This window comes from Solanum stenotomum, chromosome 8, assembly GCF_019186545.1.
Source record: "Solanum stenotomum isolate F172 chromosome 8, ASM1918654v1, whole genome shotgun sequence".
Lineage (NCBI taxonomy): Eukaryota > Viridiplantae > Streptophyta > Magnoliopsida > Solanales > Solanaceae > Solanum > Solanum stenotomum.
Window position 1 is genome coordinate 21,838,115 of NC_064289.1, and position 24,894 is coordinate 21,863,008.

General features: G+C 32.4%; 2 protein-coding genes and 1 pseudogene across 2 annotated transcripts; 2 read left to right on the forward strand and 1 right to left on the reverse strand.

The window, feature by feature from the left end:
- Positions 1-9: 9 nt before the first annotated feature.
- LOC125873606 (uncharacterized) lies at positions 10-1,694 on the reverse strand (annotated as a pseudogene).
- A 3,375-nt stretch (positions 1,695-5,069) lies between these two features.
- On the forward strand, positions 5,070-5,664 carry LOC125874628 (probable calcium-binding protein CML45). The gene has a single exon (XM_049555593.1). The coding sequence runs from the start codon at positions 5,075-5,077 to the stop codon at positions 5,630-5,632; it is 558 nt and encodes a 185-aa protein (XP_049411550.1). The 5' UTR covers positions 5,070-5,074; the 3' UTR covers positions 5,633-5,664.
- A 1,958-nt stretch (positions 5,665-7,622) lies between these two features.
- Positions 7,623-8,701, forward strand: LOC125873252 (mitogen-activated protein kinase kinase kinase 20-like). The gene has a single exon (XM_049554151.1). The coding sequence runs from the start codon at positions 7,637-7,639 to the stop codon at positions 8,540-8,542; it is 906 nt and encodes a 301-aa protein (XP_049410108.1). The 5' UTR covers positions 7,623-7,636; the 3' UTR covers positions 8,543-8,701.
- The last annotated feature ends 16,193 nt before the right edge of the window (positions 8,702-24,894 follow it).

Genomic DNA, 24,894 nt, shown 5'->3' on the forward strand with positions numbered 1-24,894 from the left:
CAAAAGCGCTCTCTCCCACACATTATGATCTATTTACAATAGAATTAGAAAGGTGTCAGGCTCTTTGGTGTGATTCTTTCAACTTTAGCAACCCGTTGAGGAGGCCACACAACATGAGTAACCTTTCCACGAACCAAAACCAGATGGATCTGAAAAACGAAAGCCTTTTCAAGTCAATCAAATGAACTTATTGCAAATACACTAACATTAAAATGTCACTATACACTAAAGGGTCTTCACTTTTATTTGAATTTGAACCATAAGATCTAGCTACATTACCTGAAGTTGTTCTAATGTAACCTTGTATTAACTTTACTAACTGTATGGGATTCTCTTGATATTAAATTCCTCTTCAATTAGCAGGGCAGTATCGATTAATATGTAACGTACAGGGCCAAAGGATCTCGAGTCCAAGCTCCAAGTCTGATTGTCGCCTTCAACCCAACAATGTCCTTCGGGGATCACTACTGCATCATAATGAGAGGTACTTACCATGTCACCTGGTAAGGCCGTTATTCTCTTTATATTTTTCTCTTTATGAATAGTTGGAGAGCTGAAATGTATGTCTACTACAAATCAGACAATGGGTGCAAAAGATAGTTAAGGGAAAATTAGAACATATTTAAATTCCAACAACAAAAAAGAAAACTTATTATAGACTGGCATCTGCTCCAACCCGAAAAAAAGATGAGGGTGTTTATATGAACCACATTATTGAATTTTACTGGCACAATTTATCAAAGACCACTTAGAGTTGTAGAAGATAACATCTTAAGGGCTCGTCTGGTATGAAGGATAATGTATAACTAATCCCTGGCTTAACCCATGTTTAGTTGGGATAAAAATCCGGGATAACTTTCACCAACCAAAATGTCAAACAAGGGAAGGTCATACTGATCACTGACAAATAGATTGTTTTTCAGGTCAAACAAGATGAGTTAATAGTGCTAATCAACTTGAAGTGGAGGAAGGACATTTGGATTGATATACTAAATTAACTGTTCAAATTAAGGGCCACCAAGAACATAACATTCAAAGAAGAGCAAGACCCTTAAAGTATCACAAAGTAGAGTTTCAAATGCACTTCACTCGTTCAAGAATGAAGAATATGAGTATTTCACCATAAAACATAATGAAAATAACAGAGATTTTGATCTTACTTTGGATTTTCTCTTTACAATAAGTTCTACATAAACTCAATATTTATATATGTACATCTTTCCATGAATAATGACTTGTTTTAATTACACACTTTATATGGATGCAAGAGCATAAACTCAATCCTAGGAGCTTTTTAGTTGTAGGTGAAGCTATTGGAAATCTATGAAAGTGACGGGAGCTATATCAGATACTCAAAAATAAGAGTAGCTACCTGAAGACAACCACATAGCTGAGGGAGAAGTTGTATTTTTTGTAGACAAAGTTTCTCCACTATAACATCACAACACCTGATTTAGAGTTTTGATGTTTGTTCGCAGCAGGAAATATTAAAAACTTAAAAGAGAGGAAATTAAAATAAGTAGTTATGAGTCAAGGATCTCACTGTCATCATATGGATTAAATGTGGGAGACATTGAAAATGAAATGCCACCAACAGGAACAATACTAGCATATCAATCAGAGACCGTAAGGCCTACGAGCCCAAGGGTGAAATAACTCTTAGTTAAACTCCAGACGAAGTTCACAGTTGCCATATTTGTGTCACCTAAATCATCTACAGACACTGTTCAAAACCCAAGAAGAAAGTTAAAAAAAGAAAAAGAAGATCACCAAATAATGTCTTTCTAAAGTAAATCTCTAGAGAGTAAATAGCCAAAAACATCCCTCATTTATACCTCAAACTTAAACTACATTCTTATACTACATAATGAACAAAAAACATCCCTAAACTATCATCAAAAGTTGCTACTTACATCCCTATGTTTGAATCTGTCAAAGAAACTAACGGCCTCAATACCAAAAACTGCTACATCTGTTCTTCACTTCAGCCATGGACCAATGCATGCGTTAAATTCGATGGGTCTTACAAATTATGTGTCTTGACCGACAATTTTATGATCGGCAAAAAGATGTAGAATGGATCAAATCATGTTATATAAGAGGGAATTAATCTAATAGTAATGTCATTGAAATAGATACTTTTTTGTTGTTGACAAAGAAGCTCGTAGTCACTATCTTTCAGGAGGATTTAGGTGTGTATAGGATAACTCCCGCTTCAATGGAATAGCCCGCAAACCACACTGAAGAGGTAAACTATACTAAGCAAGTCTCATATGACGAGCTCGAGCAAACATGTTGGGGACTTTGAACTTATGACCCCCATTTGGGATCATCTGTCCAACCAACTCAACCACTCTTGCAGGTATCATTGAAAAAGATATAATTATCTCAAAATTTTGATCATCGAATCACCAATCATCATCATACTTGCTTTTTGAATAACATGTACTATCAATATTCATTTTAATGCAAGCCTATAACGCTTCTAATATATGCATCCTTTGCAACACTCAAGAAAATATATGCTCAATAATTACCAATTTTCTATTGATCAAGTAACAAATTGTTGTGACCGGTTGAATTTGGTGCAACACATGCACTGATCCATGGCTAAGGTGAAGAACAGACGTAGCAATTTTTGGTTGAAGCTGTTAGTTTCTAGACAGAATCTAACAAAGGGATGTAAGTTGCAATTTTTGAGGATAGTTTAGAGATGATTTTTGTTCATTAATTTATGTAGTACAAGGATGTAATTTAAGTTTGAGGTATAATTAAGGGATGTTTTTGGCCATTGTTTAGGGATGATTTCATGTTTGTAAGGTTGGATGTTCTCTTGTCCATTGTTCCAAATTCTTAGATCCAATATGCATGTCAATCAATCACAAGCATGATTTCGAGTTTTTACCTTATCAGTAGTACTATCACCTAAGATGATTTGTTCGGAGCTTAAGTAAACATGTTTCACATACAACTAATTCATCTGAATGCTTGAATTGTTAGAGATCGATGACACTTTTCGGCTGGGGAAGGGGAAATGAGGACGAAATTATAAGGCGAGAAATTAAATCCTAACCTACAACTGAGCTATTAAGATTTCTCATTTCTTTGTTGTTAGATGTATTATGTATACATCACAAACATTTTTGTGCGACTTTGTTTGTGTGAGATATTTACAGGTTAGGCTTAATACATAAATACGTCTTTTGACTTGGCCTTAACTTACATTTATGTTCTTCATTTTTGAGTGTGCGTAAGTAGACACTTAAATTTGCATAAAGTTGAACAAATGAACATACCGTCTTATGTGGCATCCTACATGGCAATTTGTATCCTACGTAATGTCCTATGTGTATTATACCACGTAGGACTCGTGTGTCTACTTGTTCAACTTTATACAAGTTCAACTGTCTACTTGTGTACATCCAAAATTGAAGGATATACATGTGAAATAAGACCAAGTTAAAGGTTATATTTATATATTATGTCATGTTTTTAATTTGCACTAATGAATACTAATATTTTCCAGAAGCCTTCCCCTGTAATCACGAAGCTGCTACACGAAGGAATCTTGAACTATGAAGCAGATAAATGGGCTAAACATAGAAGAATCACCAACCTTGCTTTTCACCTTGACAAGTTGTAAGTATTTCTAATCTCCATATAGTTCCTTAACGTTACTAGTTAGATCAGAGATAATAGTCAAAAACACATCAGAATTATAACTTTTTTACATGAGTTTGTACACTCCAACAATTAGGTATTTTCTTTTTCTACCTTAACTATCACCATCTATGTATTGAAAAACATACCTCAATGGTCATAGTTCGGATAGGAAAAGGGAACAACTTATAATTGGCTTAATCAGTTTGGAAGTGTGTTCTTATACATAACTGGTGATATTTCATGTAGAAAAAGGGTACAACTAATAGTCGGGGTAGATACGAGACTTGCAAAAAAAAGATAGTTTAAGTTTGTTTTTTAACATTATTATTTAACTTTTGGATAAGGCACTGGCACAAGTACTCCCTAGACTATGACCGAAATCTCAGAGATACCTTAACTAAACTAAGGTCCCATTACCTCCAAACTCATTTTTTTTTCTATAATTTTGTACATCTTTTAGCTTACGTGATAATATTAAATTATTTGATAGTATATATATATATTTTTTTTTTATTTTATTTTTAAATTTAGTCTTGAGTGTTTTTCTAAGAATATCATATATTTGATATAAATATTCGCAGGGCGGGTAAGTATTTTCTTGGAAGCAACTCCAATATTTTCTGTGAAACTTCCTTCCCTTAAAGTAAGAACGAAGCCTTCTTCACAATGTTGGTTTCCCTCAAAATTCCTTTTTTCCACTTAAATTCGTTAATTTCTCCGTGTAATATTCAATTTCCCCCCCTCAAATTTATACTACTAGACAAAGTGTTTAACGTTATTATTAATAATAAATTAAAAACCTCAATACGAATAAGTACATGCAAGGAATGTTAGGTTTCATCTAGGCAGAGTAAACACGTTTTGCTCTTTTTTCCTTGTACGTTTAGTCTGTGCCCTATTTAGGCGTAGTACTATTGATGTAAATTATGAGGAAGAAAATATGCCAACTGATGGTACATCTCCCACAAACAACAATAATGTAAACAAGAAAACTTATCAATTTGTTTTGGCATGATACATAAATGTATCATTTAGTTTGGCTTTATATTACATGTAAGACGCCATGTAGGATGTGAATTGCCACATAGGACGCTATGTAAGACACATGTATCTACTTGCTCAATCTTATACAAATTTAAGGGACTATATATGCACATCCATATTGGAGGACATGAATGAGAGTTGAAACCAAGTTAAAGGGTAAATTTATGTATTATGCCATTTGTTTTCTATGTAGGAAACTTATTAACATTTTCAACATTCTTTTCCCATAGTTTCCACCAAGATTGAACTCATTTGTAATGTCTCTTTATATAGAACTGAAATTTCTACATTCATCTCATGACTTGATATTACTCAAAACTTGTTAATCTAATAACTCTTACGGTAAAAAAAATTCTAATACTAGTCCATGGAGAAGATTTTTTCATTTTCAACTCAGGCCAACAAGATAGGCGATGCACTCAATCATTTTAATTCAACCATATTAAGTTATGTGATTTTTTGCCTAGTAATCACATCTCAGGAATTTTCTTCGTTATTTCGAGCCATTCTTTTCGTTTTTAATACTCCATTTAATAAGCCTGATAATGCTGAAACTTCATCAAAGGCAAATGTCAATACTGAAGGGCTATTAGAGGAGGATGTTGAGTTAGTATTGGACACACTAATGAATTTTTGCAACCAAAATGGGGATAAAAATATTGATGAGGTAGAATTGGTTGTTTTCGATTCGTTTTATGAAACAGAACCTAGTTTGGAGGAAGTTAAAGAAGCATTTGACGTGTTTGATGAAAATGGAGATGGATACATTGATGCAAATGAATTAGAGAAAGTCATTTCGAAGATGGGATTCTTGGAATTATCGGTGTTGGATTGCCAGAGGATGATTGCGCCCTTTGATGAAAACAGAGATGGAAGAATTGAATTTGGTGAATTTGTGATGCTCATGGAGCTTATCTTTCAATAACTCTGCATTATCCATTTTCATGTTTAATTTTGTGTTACACTTTTCAATGCTAATTAATAAAACCACAAACCAAATTTTATGATATATGATAGTAGTAGTAAGTACTATAAATGAATGAGAAGCCTCTTTGCTCAAAACTAGTCCATCATGAGTTAAGTGACCAGGTCTCTTGACAAAACTAGTAATAGAAGTATTTAAGTAAATGATTAGAGTAATCTTTACGTGGAAATCTCTTTACTCAAAAGAAAGAAAAAACCACGACATGTCACACAAAATTTCTCAAAACTCCATTAACTTCAAACAATACGTCGATATAGACTCAAGTACGTACGGCGGATTAAACTCTTAATCCTACACACCTCATAACTCCTCTATTACAAGACACAAAACAATAACTCTATTGTCCAGTATATCAACTACCTCTAGATAGTAGAGACTTCACTACAAATACCACTTGATCACTAACTTTAACCACAAACTCAACTCACAATCACAAAAGATGAAATGATCTACACTCATTTATATTATAGGAGTAGATCAACAAATATGAAAGCACAAGACACTAAACTCAAACAACAACGGAAGACGATGCAATACTCAATCAGGTCCTTCGTTGTACGTGTGAGAAGACTTTCTACTTGAGAATGGCTTTTGCTTTTTGTATTTTCTTGATTGCAAAAACTAGGTTTAATCTTGTCAACATGTTCATTTAATAAGAGAGACAAAAAACCTAGTTAATACGCCATTGGTCGATGACTGGTGTCCTCCGCACATCTGTTGCAGTGCCCACCAACCACTGTAGTTTCTGCATCTTTACAACTGCACACAATTGACCTGACCTTTAACATGAGAGTTCTGAGGACCATGCCCTTTGCACCTTAGTTTGCTGATTCATCAAAACCTAGAATATAACATTATCATTTAAAGATATAATGTTCATGTTTGAGAGGAACTTTGAGTTTTGAGTTGACAAACTCGGTATAAATTGAGTGTTTCGCTAAATAAAGATAATATAGTATTAAAATGAGATAAGGCATAAGTATTCTTTAGACTATAATCGAAATTTCAGAGATCCGTCAAACTTAACTAGGGTCCTATTAACCCCTAAACTATTTTAAAATGGAATAAATACACCACAAACACTGACATGGCATAGAGAGTGTGCACACTCTCTTGAAGGCAAGTGTTGAGTGCACAAATTGGACACGTGTCATTTTTTGATTAGTAACTTTACAATTAGTTAGTACACATACTTATTGATATTAAAAATTATATATATTTAATTATTTTTATTTCTTTGTAAAATATTTATTTTAATTTCTTTTTCACTTCAAAACTTTTTTTAATTTATTATCTTTTCACTTTTAATTATTTTAAAAAAATTATGTGTATTTTTAAAAAATTATAGTTTTAAAGTGTTCTTTAATTATGTTTTATTTGATTTTCTTCACTTATTATGATATTCGTTCAAAATTAACTTGTTTTAAATACAAGACATTTGGAATTAAATTTGAAATCAAATCAAAATGAAAGACAGAGAAAATAAAATCAATAGAAAAATAAAAGAGTAAAAACAATGAATGAAGGTAAAAAAAATGTGTATTAACTTAATTTAAATACAAGATAAAGAAAATAAGATTTTTTTAAAAAAAAATATTTGCACACATGCAGACGAGTGTGTACAAACACAATCAACTTGAATGGTTGAAGGTGGCACGTCAACACAAAAATACGAAAAAAATGAATTTAGCGATAATATGACCCTCATTAAATTTTAGTGTATCTAAAATTTCAATTATAGCCTAGGAAATACTTGTGTCTTATTCTTAGAAAAAAGTGGTTCATAAGTTGCCTAAAGTTAAAACTATGTATTAGGAGAAAAAGAGGAAAAAATTTAGAAGTAACGCGGTCGGCGCAATCTTGGTAGGATTAGGAATCACGCCGTCCCTATTATAAAGGTATATAAAAACCCCAATTACCTAACAAAAAACATACATAGATTCAATGGCTTCCATTAGATGGAGCAGAGGAAGAACTATAGGAAAAGGCGCTGAAGGTATTGTCACTTTAGCAACTACACACAACAATTTCTCCATCGCTGTCAAATCTTCTCTGTTTTCCTGTTCCAAATCGTTACAGAGGGAGAGAGAATTTCTCAACGAATTTCAAGATTGTTCCCAAATTATTCGCTGTTTTGGAGCGGATGTCACTGAAGAAGATGGCGATATTCTCTATAATATATTACTGGAATATGCTATTGGTGGAAGTTTAGCTCATCGAATTGGTAAAAAATCAGGATTGCCGGATTTTGAGGTAAAAAAGTACTCAAAATCAATTCTATTGGGGCTTAGGGTTGTTCATGGAAGGGGTTTTGTTCATGGTGATATCAAACCGCACAATATTCTACTCGTGGGTACTGAAAAAAGGGCCAAAATTGCGGATTTTGGATTCGCAAGCAAGGTAGGTAATGAGGATAAGAAAAGAAAGCTTAGGGGAACGCCAATGTATATGGCACCAGAATCAGTGCTTGATGATGAATATGGAACTCCGGCTGATATTTGGGCTTTCGGATGCACTGTTTTTGAGATGATTACTGGGAAGAAAGTGTGGGATTGCACTGATCCTCTTCATCTTTTGTGCAAAATTGGAATGCAATCACCGGAGTTGCACGACGACAAGATGTCCAAACAGGCAGAAGATTTTCTGAATAAGTGCGTTGATAGGGATCCGCATTCTCGATGGACAGCTGATCTGTTGTTGAATCATCCTTTCCTTTCATCTGATAATAATAATGTTCATCAGAGGAAGAGGAAGGAACTCAACCTTGTTGATCTATGCAATAGTACAGAGCTGAAACCAATGAAACTGTTGAACAACAAGAGGAGAAGAAAGCTAGTGGAAAGATGTTGATTATTATTCATCTTTTGATTAGAATTATATTACTCCGTATAAAGTAACACATTGGCAACCTTCTGATCCTGCCCCTTGTATTAGAACAAAACAATTTTGTGTATAACTTCTCTTTATTATTGAACAATCTGTACAAAAGAGGCTTTTTTTAAGGTAAATTTTGGCTAACAGCAAATGCATTCTCTTTCCCGTACGTGTCTTGCAGAGTCATGTTCTGTTCGAGCATCTTGATTATATGCCTTAGATATCTTTCAGATCACTTTAGTTTTTCTCAGTATATTTGTTTATATCAAAGCCTGATGGAAGTGGACGCCCGACTATAGTATAACATGCTAACATAAGTTTTTGATGCATATAGCTTAAACTGTTAACTTATGATGAGATTGCTCCTATGTCGTTATTTCTCTGATATTAATCAAATGTGCTCATAGGATGGTGAATTCCACCACAATGGCTGACATTCACACTAGCTCCCGTTGATGTTTCTTTCTTTGAAAGCTAGTGAAACTTGAATCGTGATGTTGTTTCAGGACACTTGAATGCTCATGAATATTCTTGAAATTAGAAGTGTACGAAATGCTAAAGAGTTATACATATACGAATCGTCTCTCTTAGTAGCGGCTTGAAGGAATAAATTTTATTTTAGGACACTCCATCGAATTTTTTTGTTTTATACATATATAAATTATTTGTAAAGTTGTGTTTATAAATAAAATGAAGCCACTTTTCACCCAATGAATGACGTGGATCAGTGGTGAATGGGTTCAATTTCACCCTTCGAATCCAACATGTTCGATCCCCAGTCAAAGCATAATTTTTTGCGTTTTTTTGTTCTCTTTTGTATTTTCCAAATACTTTTTCTTTTTAAAATTAACTAATAAATGTAGACAATTGTTTTGTAGTCCTAGACTTCTAGTTCATGTGAAATAACAATAGTATTATTCTAAATTTATTAGTTAAGTTTTCTTTTTATGGTTGTATTTGAGAATTATTTAAAATTGTCAATAATTTAGACAATATGTTTATAGTTTTTAAATATGCTCTCCAATCCAATCTTATTTTATCATTTTGCTTTTTACACACATATTAAGAAATCATAAATAAGAAAAATAATTTTACTAAGCCACCTCTTAAAAACTTCTTGAGAATTTTACAAATAAATTTGAACACTTTCAAAAAAAAATTAATTACAAGGGTAATATATGAAAAAATAGATTAATGCTTTCTTGATTTAGTAAGGTGGACAACTAATATGAAACAACTAATTTTAGTAAGATGATCAACTATTATGAAACGAGGGAGTAATACTTAACAATGAAAACTCCTATTTTATGGAACAACCGATTTGGTGTGTTTCCATTGTTACTTAATTTCTTTTTCCAATTATATCTTTACATAATATTTCAAAATACTATTTTACCCTTTTCCTTATATTATTTAATTCTAGTCAAACCTCCTACCCTAGAATAATTAAGGATATTTTAGTAAATTTATAAATTACAATACAGTACTATACAATCAAACCAAACAATTAAAATATTATTAAACAATAACAAACAATACAGTCTAGCCAAACATTGTATCTATCATACAGTACAGTACAATAGAGTACAATACAATACAATACATTATGAAACAATGGGTAACAATAATCGAAACAGAGTGTTAGTTTAATTTTTTGTAGTATACAAATCGTGTATTTATTTTCCTTTTTACTTGGTATACACGAAAGTTAGGTTAGTGCATTTATTTATTTATGATTTTTAAAATTGTTATTGTTTTAGTCTTATATATAAGAGTAACAAGTTGCTTGTTAAATTGAAAATATGTGGAAAATTTTCTTGGAAGCAGATAAAAATTTAATAGAGTATATTTTTTGTTAGGAATATCACCTTAAAATAACTTGTTAAGGATATAATGGAAAAAAAATGATAATCATTATTACTGACTGTCGCCGTGGTTATTTGTAACTTGAACCACTTGAACGAAATCCTAGGTCCGCCGTTGACGGCAAGTACTCCCCTTTGCAATTGCTTGTTCGTTACACTTATGTTGAAATAAAGGATAAAATTAATCTATCCGCCACAAGACGCCATATCGGCCTATCGGGGATTTCTCTCTTTTTTGTGCTACAACATGGTTCTAGTTGAAGCACCTGCTCTGCTCCCTCTTCTCCTTATCAATACTATGAATATTATTCTTGTGTTATCTTTGCTTATCCTACTATTTTTTGTTTAGATACTTTCCTTTTTATTATTGTTTCTTCACTCTTTCTTAAACTTGTTTTTGAAAATGGTTATCTTGACTCAAGGCTCTATCGGAAACAAGTTCTCTACCTCACACAAGTATGAGTTACGTACATTCTCTAAATGCAAGGTTCGATCCATCATATTCCTATTTTTTTTTCCTCTTACCCCCACTCTCTTCCCAAATCCATCAATAAAGGATTAAAAAAAAGGTAAAGATCACTCAGACAATGTAAGTTATAATTGTCAAGTAATCTGAATTCATACCACTTAAGTTAATTCATTATTTCATAGGATTAAAAAGGTTGAAGGAATTCACACTCCCTGCTTAATTAATAATCTTCAGAAATCCCAACTTTATAAGGTCTAGAAAACATCTTGTATTAACAACAATTCTAACACGCTCTATTCTGAAATAAAAATGTAAAAAAAAAAAAATTAGAAGAAAAGATTACAAAAGCACTAGATAAGTGATAAAATGTAAAGAAAAAATGGAACATAAGAGACAAATGTAATGTTTTTAGGGGATAGAAAAAAAATGTGACGGAAAATTTGGGATCGAGATAAAATTATTTTGCTAAAAATCTTATGAAAAATACATATTTTGTATGACAGTTATATCATCAAAATAATACTCAATAGGTGTGAATGCACATGCTCCTACACATTTCTCTTGCATGTTTCAGTTCTTGTCTACAGTCACTTAGGACTCAACAAGTGCAATCACTTCAGACATAGCAAGTAAGCATTAGTCATTTTTTTTCGTGCTTGCAAACTAATCAGATTAGTGGCCTACACAACTTGTACATAAAAGAAAGAAGGCAGAATGGTCTGGTGGACCCTTGTAGTTGTATCTATTTGTATTGTGAACCCTTATACTTATCCTTTTGTCATCTGGACCCCTGAACCCATCCAAACTCAACATTTTAAACACTTTTTTTGATGTGGCATCCTATGTGGAAAGACTCCACATGGAGCGTGTGATACACACAAGGTAAGAGCGTGAGATGCCTTAAAAATAAAGTAACGGTCAGATTTTGACCTTTAAAGGCCATCTTTCTTCTTTATTTTCACTCAAACACCATTGTTGGACAAATTTGAGCTTTTTTCTCCTCTTTTTCTCGATTTTGTCTTTTCAAATTTTTTTCTCTTTTATTTTTGGTGCCTTTATTTTTTCCTTCGATCTACTCATCTTTTTTTTGTGTGTGATTCTATTGTATTTTTGTTTCATCTTTTTTTTTTGTGTGGTTCTATTGTATTTTTGTTGGTTTGATTTTGTTGGTCTTCACAATGACGGTTCGATGTTGCTACTGTGGAATATATGCTGAACTAAAGACATCAAGAACACCAACTAATCCTGGAAGAATGTTTTGGGGTTGCCAAAAATATTCATCCGGTAATGGGTGTGGATTCTTCCGATGGGCTGATGCAAATGATTCAACATGCCAAGAACAATACAACACTAAGAATCCATCAACGAGTTCAGGGCAAGGAAGACAAGGAAGACAAGGAAGACATAGAAGACATAGAAGACAAGGAAGGCAAGGAAGACAAGGATCAAACACTAGTATTGATATCACTGTTATTGTGATTGTTGTTATTTGGTTTGTAGCCGTTATTTTTAAGATATATTAATTTGTACTAGGTGTTATTTGATAATGAAATGGACTGCATTTGCTTTAGAAATCTAAATAGCAACTTCATTCAAACACAAATTCATACAGAAAAACAAAGTCTTCCTAATAGCAACATAACACAAATTCATGTAGGCGCCATTCATATACAAAAACAAAGTCTTCCTAATAGCATAACCAAAACAATTGGGATCAAGTCATTAATCAAAATAAAGTTAGTTGGGATCAAGTCATTAAGCTAAACCAAGTGAAATCTAATGTGTGCCTTGAGTGCTTGGTGTGCCTTGAGTGCTTCTGTAACTCTCCTCCCGTAGCTGCCTTTGAGTAATTGCAGCTCTTCCCTTCCACCTTAGTCCATTGGGTTTGTAACCAAGATCAATATTGGTAGGAGTTGAACTTGACAATGTAGCACTATGTAATACCCTATCAGTATTTCCAGACTGAGAGAACAACAAAAATCTTAACTTAAAGATGAGCTAATATCAATTAAAGCAATTTAATGTGTTTAAATGATAAAATACATACCCTCGCAGTTACACTGCCACCTGATCCAAATAAGAGACCATAACCAGTTGTCTTTGCTTTTTTTGGTCTTGGTTTCTTATATGCAAGAGTTGCACCACCTCTCAAAGCTGTGCTAGTCTTTCTTTTTTGGCCACCTGCACTAGAAGTTGATTGTTGAGCACTAATTAGACCTGCACTTGGAGTGCAACCTGCACTTGGACCTGCACTTGGACATGCACTTGGACCTGCACTTGGACCTGCACTTGGAGTGCAACCTGCACTTGGACCTGCATTTACACTTGACTGGCTTCCAGCAGTTGCAGCACTTGCAACACTTGTTCCAGCAGCAACATTTGAAGTTGCAGCACCTGTTCCAGCAGCAACATTTTTCTACAAACATATTTTAAAGTCAAAAGTATAACAAGAGTAAAATTCAGTAACAAAGAGACATTAAAGCACAACTTACCAGAGTTGGACATCCTTTCTTGTTATGTCCAAAAGTCTTACACACAGAACATTTCATTTTTCTTCCCTTCCTTGTAGCCTTTCCAAACTTCTTCTTAACTGGCTCATCACTATCTTTTCTTCTATTTTTTCCTGGTCTTCCTGGCATAGCTGTAATTTCAGGTGGTTCAATGGCTGGTCTATCACTTTTTGGCCACATCTTCATGTTTGTCATAGGTTGAATAAACCTATTATATGCTTTCAAGTATGTTTCCTTCTTATACCAGTGATCAACAAATGTATCAACAACCCAATCCTTATAATGAATTGCTGTAAGTGCATGACCACAAGGAATTCCCTTTAATTGCCATGACCTACAACTACACACCTTCTTTCTTAGGTCAACAACATGTTTATATGGTGGATCATGAATCTCAAAGCCAAGATCACCATTAAACTTTACCTCACAATTATCTGCAATTTCAGCATTTTTTCTAAGAATATCCATAGCCATTGGTGCTACATCAGTAATCCATTTTTCTGAAAATTCTCTCATGTGATTCATTCTTTCCATAACTTTGACTCTTATTTCCTCTAGCATAGTGATTATTGATTTGAACCTAGCACCTAAAATCCAACTGTTGAAAGTCTCACACATGTTGTTCTCAACCACATCACACTTGCTATGTTCTTTAAAATATGCCCTACACCATGCTTCTTTGTTATACTTTAACAAAGCTTCTACAATGCCTACTCCTAACTCACTCAAGTCATCAAGTTTGGACTGTAAAAGTACCTCAAATGATGCCCTGGCAACCTGCCAGAATTTTCTTCTCCTTTCTTCACCCCTCCAGTCTTTCTTCCAGTTTGCCCATATATGCCTAGCACACCATCTAATTTCAGCATTTGGCAATACATCAATAAGTGCAAGATGAAGACCCTGTCAAATAAAGAACATTTGACATACAACAATGTTAAATATTAATTACTCCAAAAATGAAGAAATAAATTTAACAAATAATATAGTAATACCTTTTGCATATCAGACATCACTGTTAGTCCTTCACCTTCTGTAAGCTCCAAATCATGTTTGATGCACTTGAGAAACCAAGACCATGTGTCCTTGGTTTCTTTATCAACTACTGCCCATGCTATAGGGTACATCTGATTATTTCCATCTTTGGAAATGCAAGATAACAATTCACCTTTACATACACTTTTAAGAAATGCACCATCTAAACCAATAATCCTTCTACACCCTTCTTTCCATCCAATTTTTAAGGAACCAAGACAAATATAGATGCTCATAAACACCTCTTTTCCTGGAATTGTGTTCTTGGATGTCCTAATAGATACAGTAGTTCCAGGATTTGTGGTCTTTAATTGCTCAGCATAATCATACAACCTAGCAAACTCCTCTCTGAAATCTCCCATATGTTCATTCATAACTCTCAGTTTTGCCTTTCTACAACTTGTCTTACTAACATACAAACCATATTGCTTTTGTATCAAAAACTGAATCTGATGTAGTTTGATGGTAGGCTCACTCATAATCCTCTCCTTGTAATGTTTACTAATCCAAATGGGGGTACACAGTTTGTTTCTTGTTCTTTTAAAACACTTATGGACAGGAAAATATGTTTTAACACTGAAATTTCCAGTGTTACCATCAATACTTCCAAGAATATGCCAAGGACAACCTTTTTTATTACACTTTGCCCTTATCCTTTCCTTCTCATTAGGTTTCAACTTAATATTAACACCCTTCTGAATAGAGTAAGTTTGCAGTGCCTCCCTGAACTCTATGTGATTCAAAAATACCATATACAGTTGAAATAAAACCTTTTTAGCAGTTGGATCAAAGTAGATCTTTGTACTTTCCTTCCTAGGTGCTAGATCTACCACTTCATCATTCTCAACAGGATCCCCTTCATCTTCACTAATGTCACTACCAGGATCTGAGCTATCAAAATAAGGGTCATCACCACCCAAATTGCCTTCAAATCTCCCCCTCTTCTCCTTATAAATGTCTTCAAAACCAGCATCTATACCTACAGGACCAGATGGTATCTCATCTAGATTTACTCTAGCAGTCTTTTCTTTAACTTGTTCTTGAATATTAGACTGCCTAGCTTGAAGCAACTCCTCATCCAAATCACTCAAATCATCAATATTTTCATCAATATCATAGAGTGAATCAGAATCAGAATGTTCTTCAACTCTAGGGGCAGGGGCTTGTTCTTCAACTAAAGGGGACTGCTCTTCAACTAAAAGGGGCTGATTTTGGTTTAAATCCCTATTTTCATTTTCATCAAATGGTTGAGATGAAGACACATCAGCCCTATCTATTTGTGGGGAGGATGACAGATCAGCCCTATTTTTGTGTGGGGAGGAGGACACATCAGCATTATCTTGTTGTGGAGATGAGGACACATCAGCATTAGTGCTAGGCAATACAAGTATCTCCTCTACAACTAAAGGTATACTAATGGGATGTACAACATATACATCAACAAAATCAGCACCCTTCAAACCATTCAGAAAGTTTAAAACATCAGAATCAGTATTTAACATGTAAAAAACACCCTTCTTGTTGACTCTACATCCAAATGTCTCAACATTTTCAACACCCAATTCCATTGCTATTTTATGAAATAACATAATATGCAACTCATCTACATCTATATTAATCTTTTCAACACTACTGATTCCATTGACATACCTTAAAGTAGGATTAGATACAAAACAGCCCCCATAGTGAAATTGAAGTGTCACTATAGTTAAAGCCATGACCTTACGATGCCTGTAAAGTCAAAAATAATAACTACAGTTAAACCATAAACTTACCATGACTGTAACACAAAAATCCCTAATTTTTTTAAGGAAATAATGAATTGTTGTAACAGTTAAAGCCATTAACTTACCATGACTGTAATTGATGTAATAATGCTCAACTAACACTATCAATACCCAAGACAATTGACCAGAAATAAAATATTAATTTTAGTTGAAATTGGGATTTTACGAATAAACCCTAGAATCTACTCGAATTCACGAAATATGCCATTGAAGTCACTCAAAGTCATACATCAACTAAGAAAGCATATTACACTAATATTACATCTAAACCAAAGTAAAATCCCCAAAAAATTTCAGAAAATCGAATGACAATCGACCCTAAAATCAAACAGATACGCGCGAGAAAATGAAAAAGATCAGAACTAACGCAAAAGGCAAGAACTTACAACGAAAATCGGAGTGGAACTGAGCTTCAACTGAGCGAAGGTTTGGAGGAAAATCACAGATGAACGTCGCGGAGAGGAGAAGAGAAGAGGAGAAGAGGAGAAGTGTAAAAGTCGCGAAGGTTTGAAAAATTTCGCCGGAGTTAGGACTATTCTTAGTTTAAGGTGAGTCATTTGCCACGTGGAATATAATATCATACGTGGATTATTTTTTTTCTTTTTGGCCAACGTGTACGTGTTTGTGCAACACGCTCCATACCACATCAAAAAAAGTGTTTAAAATGTTGAGTTTGGATGGGTTCAGGGGTCCAGATGACAAAAGGATAAGTATAAGTGTTCACAATACAAATAGATACAAGTACAAGGGTCCACCAGACCATTCTGCCAAGAAAGAACAATGTTGCAAAGAAGTATCTCCCTAATTGCTATTACAAGAGTGAGAGATGAAAATATTGCAAGCCTACAAAACTTTAACTAAAATTTATACATATATATTTTTAGAATTTATTATATTTCAAATGTGTAGAGATGGATAATGATTATATATTTTTTATATTATTCATTTTATTAAATATTTATTTTCAGTTAACAACATCTTCTTAAATACTTTTCGAATTGCAAATTTGAAATTAATGTGTAGGAAAAAAAGAAAGAGGAGTTTATGATTCTAAATTTTAATGAAAAACTTGTATTAGATTGGGTCCTAATTTTCCTAATTTTGTTCTAGTATTTATGTAAAGCTAAGGACTAGTTCTAGTCAATAAAAGTTAGTTATGTGTTTGAAATACAGTATGTTGGATATTATTGCAAAAATTTGATTTTTAATACAAAGATTTGATTTATATAATATAAAGTTCTAGAGTATTTTTGATAAAACATAAATAGTTTCTCTTTTGAAGTATTGAAAACACTCTTGAACTTGACGCAAATTATTAGTTTCATCCTCGAACTATTGACAGCCTTAATAACACTCATCTATTTGACTAACTAAACTTAGATACACCACCGGTCTATAATATAACCTAGCAAGTGGTCTCAAACTCTTGTAGGATCATGAAGCTCTTAATAAAAATCCGAGAGAAGTGTTGAAAACACCCTTAAACTTGGCGAGAATTTAGGATGTATTTCACTCATGTTGCAAGATTGTGGTGTGTATTTAAGTTTAGTTAGTCAAGCAAATTAAAGGGGTGTTTAAGGTTGTTAATAGCTTAGGAATGAAACTCATAATTCGAGTTTAGGGGTGTGTTTTCAATAATTCTCTCTTTTTGGAATATAAATTTTGAATCCTTTTTGTTTAAAAAAACATCTTCAACATTATATTAAGTGAAAATAAAATTATAATATTAATTATTAAAAAAATTTAGGGCCTTGATATTTTAGGGGTTTAAAACAAATGCTTTACTAGTTTCACTAGTGAGTCACCCTTAGAGTTTCACTACAACTATATGTTGTATTAAAAGGTGAGATGGAGAAATTTTTGTTCAGAAAGTGGTAGATAGACTTGGGTTCTGATTCTATTGTTATCGTTCACTTAACAAAGTTTGGACCTTAAAATCAAATTTTATTGAGAGATTTTAATTATTTTTATTAGTTGACATATATAAATTTAATGATAATAATAACAATAACATATCCTATGTATTATTACAAATGGAGTCTGGAGAAGGTAAGATGTACGCATACCTTATGAAGTGAGAATGTAAACAATACAAACTTTCATTGAAAGAAATAGAGAAAAAAGACATAAAGTGACACCTGAAGTTGTTCCGAATTTTCAAAAAGATACTTTAATTATGCAGACGTCCTATTACCCACAAAAGTACTAAATATCTTTGATAAGTTGGTATAATGATATCAAAATAGTGTTGTGTTGCTTCAATATAATGATAATTTGTTGCAATGCTTGAAATTTTGAAGAAGACGCTAAAAATCAAATTTTGATCTTTTTGTAAATAGACAACAATAGATTTTGCAATGCAGAAGGATTAACTGTTTGGGAGACTTCAAAATATTCAATTAAAATAGTGAAAGAGGAAGTAAAAAATGTAAATATAGAATAATAATATGGATTCATGTTAGATGTCAAGATATTAATTAGGTAATAAAAGAAATAATCGCGTAAGATACTACAATTACCTAATAATTATTTCATTTCTTAATGGCGGCAATGTTACTACATTAAAAGGTAAAAGATTCTAAATGAATTCTTAACCCAAAAGTTTCTTTTTAAATTTGATAGTACATGATTTTTAAAAAATAATTAATATATTTATATATATATATATATATAAAACATATAATTTTAGGAAAAATTGAGGTGCCATTTTACATAAATATCATACATTTGGGGGCTAATTATATCATATTCTGAAAGTTTCCCCAATTACAATAAAAATTAAATTTTTTATTGCTCTCAAATACATTCTTTGGTTGTGTGATACATTGCAAATGCTGCATTATTTAATGGAAGAGATGTATTCGAGAGAGGATAAAAATGTATCCGAGAAGGGATAAGGTTGTATCTGAGAGGGGATAAGGATGTATCCAAGATGGGATAAAGATGTATCCGAGAGGGAAGTTTTGTAATTTTTTTTAGGGAAAAAGGTCTGATATACCTCTCAACTTTGTCATGAGTTGATATACCACTCGTTACAAAAATGGTGCACATATGCCCTATCGTTACAAAATGACTCACATACCTCTACTGTTACAAAAAATGAAAAAAATAATTTATTTTAATAATTTTATTTTTTACAGTCATGTATTTGATCTTGTAATGACCCAAACCGTCATTAATTAGGATAAGCAAAATTCGAGAAATTCTAGGCCACTGTCCTGCCAAGGCGGGCCATCCTAGCGGTGCCAGGGCGGGGTAAGTTGGCGCCAGAGCGGGATAGGCAAGACAGAATGTAAATAACGAGAAATCTTATTTTCTCCTTCTTCCTAAAATACCTAAATTAGTCGTAAAACACCCTAGAAACCCTAAGAAAGTTGCTCTAAGCTTGGGAAGTAAGGAGAAGGAGATTTTTAGCGTGAGGATGGCGATATCTTGCGGATTCTTGACCAAATTCACCATCATGTCGTTTGAAAAACCAAAAAATTACCTGCAATTCCTCTGTGCAGTTGTTTGGCGCCCAAGTAGGCTAGGTTTTATGAATTGAGTAGTTATAAATATGTTCCCACTGCGTAATACATGTAAAACAACGGTAGGATTTATGCGTAGGCCTTCGTGCACCGAACGAAATATGATTAAATCCTAGGAAGAAGCATTAGATGATGAACTAGGGCTAAGCATGGTTGAATTAATGCTTACCTGATATATGTCGATGAGTAGTTCATTGGGATGGTGTGATTCTATGATTGTGTGTTGTGGGCTTGTTCTTGCTTCATTATAATACGTGTAGGTATGTGAACGAAGCTTGTTGATCACCCTAATGTAAATAATGTGAACGAAGAATTATATGGTGTAAATCACTCTTGTTGTATGGTTCTGGTGATACACTTGTGATTGTGATTGTTGCTTGTGAATGGATAGGGTGTTGCGTTCCGACACACTAATTTGGATCGGTTGCCACGTTCCGGCATAAGCATTGAATCGGGTACCACATTTCGGTATGCTAACCGTTTGGGTTTGGATTCCATGAGAGGACCAATGACTTGATTGAACTGTGATATTTAAGAATCGTGAAAGTGAATGTGTTTCATAATGATAAATTATATTGTAATTCCCCGAAAAGGCTATATGTTTAGGAGAACTTATATGTGATTGTTCTTTGTGTTGAGTAAACTTGTTGCGTATTGTGTTTTCAAATGAAATGGAAAAGCCATTGGTTCAAGGGTCGTATAATTGATAGCAAGGGTTGTTCATGTGTTGTGATGACGGGGAGTGGGGGTAGTGTTCGTGATGACATTGCTTAGGTGGATTTCACTTTGGAGGAATGGGTTGTGGGTAGTAGCTAGAAAGCTTGATGTATGTACTATGTGGCCTTGGCAGGGTAATATGAAGAGGTAGTAAGGGTATGACGGGAGCGGTTAGTCGGAATGCTTGTAATTGTGTCGGGGATTATTCTGTGTTAGAATGTTTAGGCTATGATCAAGAACCTAGTAAGTAGGTTGACCAATAGGGTGTTTATTAGTTAGAGTCCTAGTGTAATTCCAAGGTTTTCAAGAGAGGGAAAAGGTGGAGAAGCGAGTGATTTATTGCATGTTCTGTTATTTCTTATGTTATGTGGTGGGCGTCGGGTTGATCGATGACGTCTACTAGTATGTATGGTTTGTACTGATACTACTCTTGCTATGCCTTTTTGACATAGTCTGGATGCAGGTTGATAATGTTTCCTTAGATGAAGATCAAGAACTCTCCAACAGCTTTTACTTTTCCTTCCGCATGGTGGGAGCTGTGTCTTTTATTTATTTTGTCCAGTTTCTACTCTTAGTAGCTCTTGTACCTGTTTAGACTAGATTCTTGGGGGTGTTAGTTACTTTACAGATTTTAACCCGAAATTGTTTAAAAGGTTTTGTTTATGAAAACCCTATGACTTTCTTTTATCTTTGTTTTCGTTAATTTTCCGCATGTTTTAACTAATGGGTTATGAGGGTTCTCCTACTTAGGTGTTAGAGTGGGTGCCCGCACGGCCCGGTGGGTTGGGTCGTGATAGATCTTTTCCGCACATAATTATTTTTTGACTTCTTTAATTGTTATTATTTGAGTTTTTATTCTTATTTAATTTTCTCATTCATTCTTAAGTGTAAAATAAGAGAAATAAAAAGAAAAAAAGTGTGAAAGAAAAAAGATTAAAAAGTTTTAAAAAATAAATTTTTTTTGCGGCTGTTTTGTAATTTAGTTTTTATATTGGTAAAAAAAATATATTTGGGGCATCCATAATAAATTTTACAAGAAACTAAGTGAAAAAAATAAATTTGACCATCAAAATAATGAATTCAAATTAGTCGATGAATAAAAATAGTCAAAAAAAATGTGTGAGAAGGATCAAATATACCCCCACGTGGATTATCTTCTTTTTTTTCAATGAAAAAATTTAAAAACTAATTTAATTTTTTTTCCACTTCCGTTAGAAGAAAATGGTATATGTGAGTCATTTGTGTAATAGTGGGATATATATGAGTCACTTTCATAACAAGGGGAAGGGGTATACTTGACCGTGTTTGTTTGAATTTTTCAAATATCAAACCAAACAATTTATGTTAAATTTTTAAATTTATAAACCAAACCAAATAAGACTCGGGTTTTTCGGGTTGGCTCGGATTTTTCAAATATCAAACCAACCCATTTGTGTCGAATTTTTAAATTTTTAAATCAAACCAAACTAATAAACCTTGGATTTTTTTGGATATTTGGATTTTTCGGTTAAATATTCATACAAACATATAATTAATATGTGTTCCAAATATTACTTTAGTCCAACTAAAATACAACTATCTAAGGTGTTTCTTATGAAAATATTATAAAATATGAGATGAGTGATGACACTAATATATTCAATAAAAAATAATAATGAAATCTTATAAAATAAATATTGCAAATTGATAAGTCATAATGAAAATGATCATAATTTAAAAGTACTAAAGCATGCTAAAATAAGTCTAATAAGTATTAATTACATTATTAAACATTAGAGAAAATTAAAATTATGTTATGTATTTTAAATGTATAAACCAATGTAAAACTAAAGAACAAATATTTAACATTATTGTCATTATTAGTGTTGAATTAATTTTTTTTTGTTAGCATTAGTATTGATTTGATTTGGAATTGAGCTTTATTAGAGTTATTAATATCTATGGACTATAACCTTTTTTGAACAATTCAAAATTCTAAATTTCAAAAAACTTGAAAAAATATATTAAAAGATAAAATTTATGAAAACTTATAAGTAATATTTAGAAATTACATCAAAGTAAATACTTTTATGCATAATATAAATTTTAAAAATTATATATATATATATATATATGTTGGTTTGGTCTCGGGTTGACTCTTTTTAGTTTAAACCAAACCAATCCAAATATAGTCAGATTTTTTTTCTAATATCAAACCAAGTCAAGCCAAACCATTGGTTGGGTTATTTTCGATTTCAGTTTGATTCGATTTTCGATTCGATTTTCTCGTTAGTATATTAGCTCTAAATGACAAAAATAAAGGGTATATCTGACCCTTTTTCCTTTTCTTTAAATGATAAAAAATTTTAAAAATCATGATATCTTAAATTATGTATTTATGCAACTTTTCCTTACTTTAATTGCCGTATAATCGAACCCGGCCTGCCTATTTCTACGGTCTACAGGAAATGCAACTTTGTCTAGATTTGCTAATACAAATGAAAAATATGTTACCGTCTAATATGCTTTTATTGTTTAGGATAGATACTATAATAAGGGAAAAGAGGTTTGATATACCCTTAACTTTGTCATTTAGAATTGATAAACTCTCGTTATCAAAGTGACTTATATATACCTTACCGTTATACAAATAACTCACATATACCCCTATCGTACAAAAGAAACTCACATATACCTTTTATCTAACGAAAGCGAAAAAATAGTTTTAAATTTATATTTTTGACATTTAATTTTAAAATAATTCACGTAGGGTATATATCCTTCTAGTAAGTCAAAGGTATATTTTAATTTTTTTCATACATAAATTATTTTTTAACTTCTTTGATTGTCATAATTTGAGTTTCTCATTCTTATTTTATTTTTTCTTTCTTTCTTTAATGTAAAAATAAAATACTATTTTCTTGTGGCTATATTATAATTTAAGACTATTTTTTTACTATTTTGTAATTAGGCTTTTGTATTTGTAAAAAAATTTAGGGCATCTACAATAAATTTTACAAGAAAATTAGTGAAACATAAATAAATTTGATCATCAAAATAATAAATTTAAATTAGTCATTGAAACTAAAAAGAAAAAAAAATGTGTGAGGAGGATCAAATATACTCCTTATGGATTATATTTCTTTTAAAATTAATTAAAAAATTAAATTTAAATTAATTTTTGCACTTCCGTCAGAGGAAAAGGGTATGTGTGAACCATTTGTATAACAATAACGTATATATAAAGCACATTCATAACAATGTATATATCTGCTCTAAATAGTAAAGTTGAGGGGTATATCAGGACATTTTCCCTTATAATAATTAGGCATCCTTTACTTCCTAAGTTACAATTATTATTATTTTTGTGGAGAAACTACACAATTAGACATACTTTACTTATTATGTATACTATTATGTACTTTTAAAATGTTATGTATCTTACTACTAATTAAGAAAAAATCCATTTAAATATATGTGTTTTTGCGCGCCAGAGACAATAAAATAGGGTGACAGGCGAACGAGATTTTATTATGTATCCCATATACATGTGCATTAGACTGAATAAACACTATATACATGTATATGTATGTATTTGGTGTGATTCACATGTATTTGGGATACCAGATACATGAGTGAGTGGCGAGCGAGATAGGAGAGAGGCGAGCGGAATTTGTTATGTATCTCATATACATGTAATTCACTTGAATATAATGTATCTAGAACAAATTTGACCCATATCTGGACATATTTGAACGTGTCTAGACGCTACAAAATCAAATAAGATATGTAATATTGCAAACTAGATTGTATCTAAATTATTAGCTCCTAAACTAGTGAAATATACGTAAATTCCCTTTCTTCATCCCGTATTTTAGGAAAAGAATACTAAATTAACTTGGTTAATCTAATACTTTATCATTTTGCAGATATAATGTTCATGTTTGAGAGGAAATTTGCATCTGAGTTTACAAAGAAGAAAATGCTTGCTATCTAATATTATTGTTTTAATATGAGTTATCATTTATAAGTACTAATGTATTCGACGAACAAGTTGTAGTTTCCACATACATGTTTCTTTTGTCTGATCATCAATTTCTATCGAATCAATAAAAACTTAAAAAGCCTAATTTAAAATTCATCTATTTGAAATTCGCAATTTCAAACCCAGTATTTCAACTTCGATCCAGTATGAGTGAAGTTGATTATGAAATAGCTAAACATTAACTATTTTGTTAATTTCCAATACATGTCTTAAATAATGATCCTCCAAGTGACTTCTCTTTGAAAGCCAATTTCAGTTATTTTGGAAGAGGCTAAACATTACATATTTTATAATTTCTTATACCATGTGTTAAATAGTTGTCCTCCTAGTGGCTGCACACATGGCCCCAAAATCCAGATTCACATGACCTAATATAGATTGGGCTCTAACAAGCATT

Coding starts and splice junctions, on each gene's coding strand:
- LOC125873252 (XM_049554151.1), top strand. CDS start 7,637: ATGGCTTCCATTAGATGGAGCAGAGGAAGAACTATAGGAAAAGGCGCT.
- LOC125874628 (XM_049555593.1), top strand. CDS start 5,075: ATGGAGAAGATTTTTTCATTTTCAACTCAGGCCAACAAGATAGGCGAT.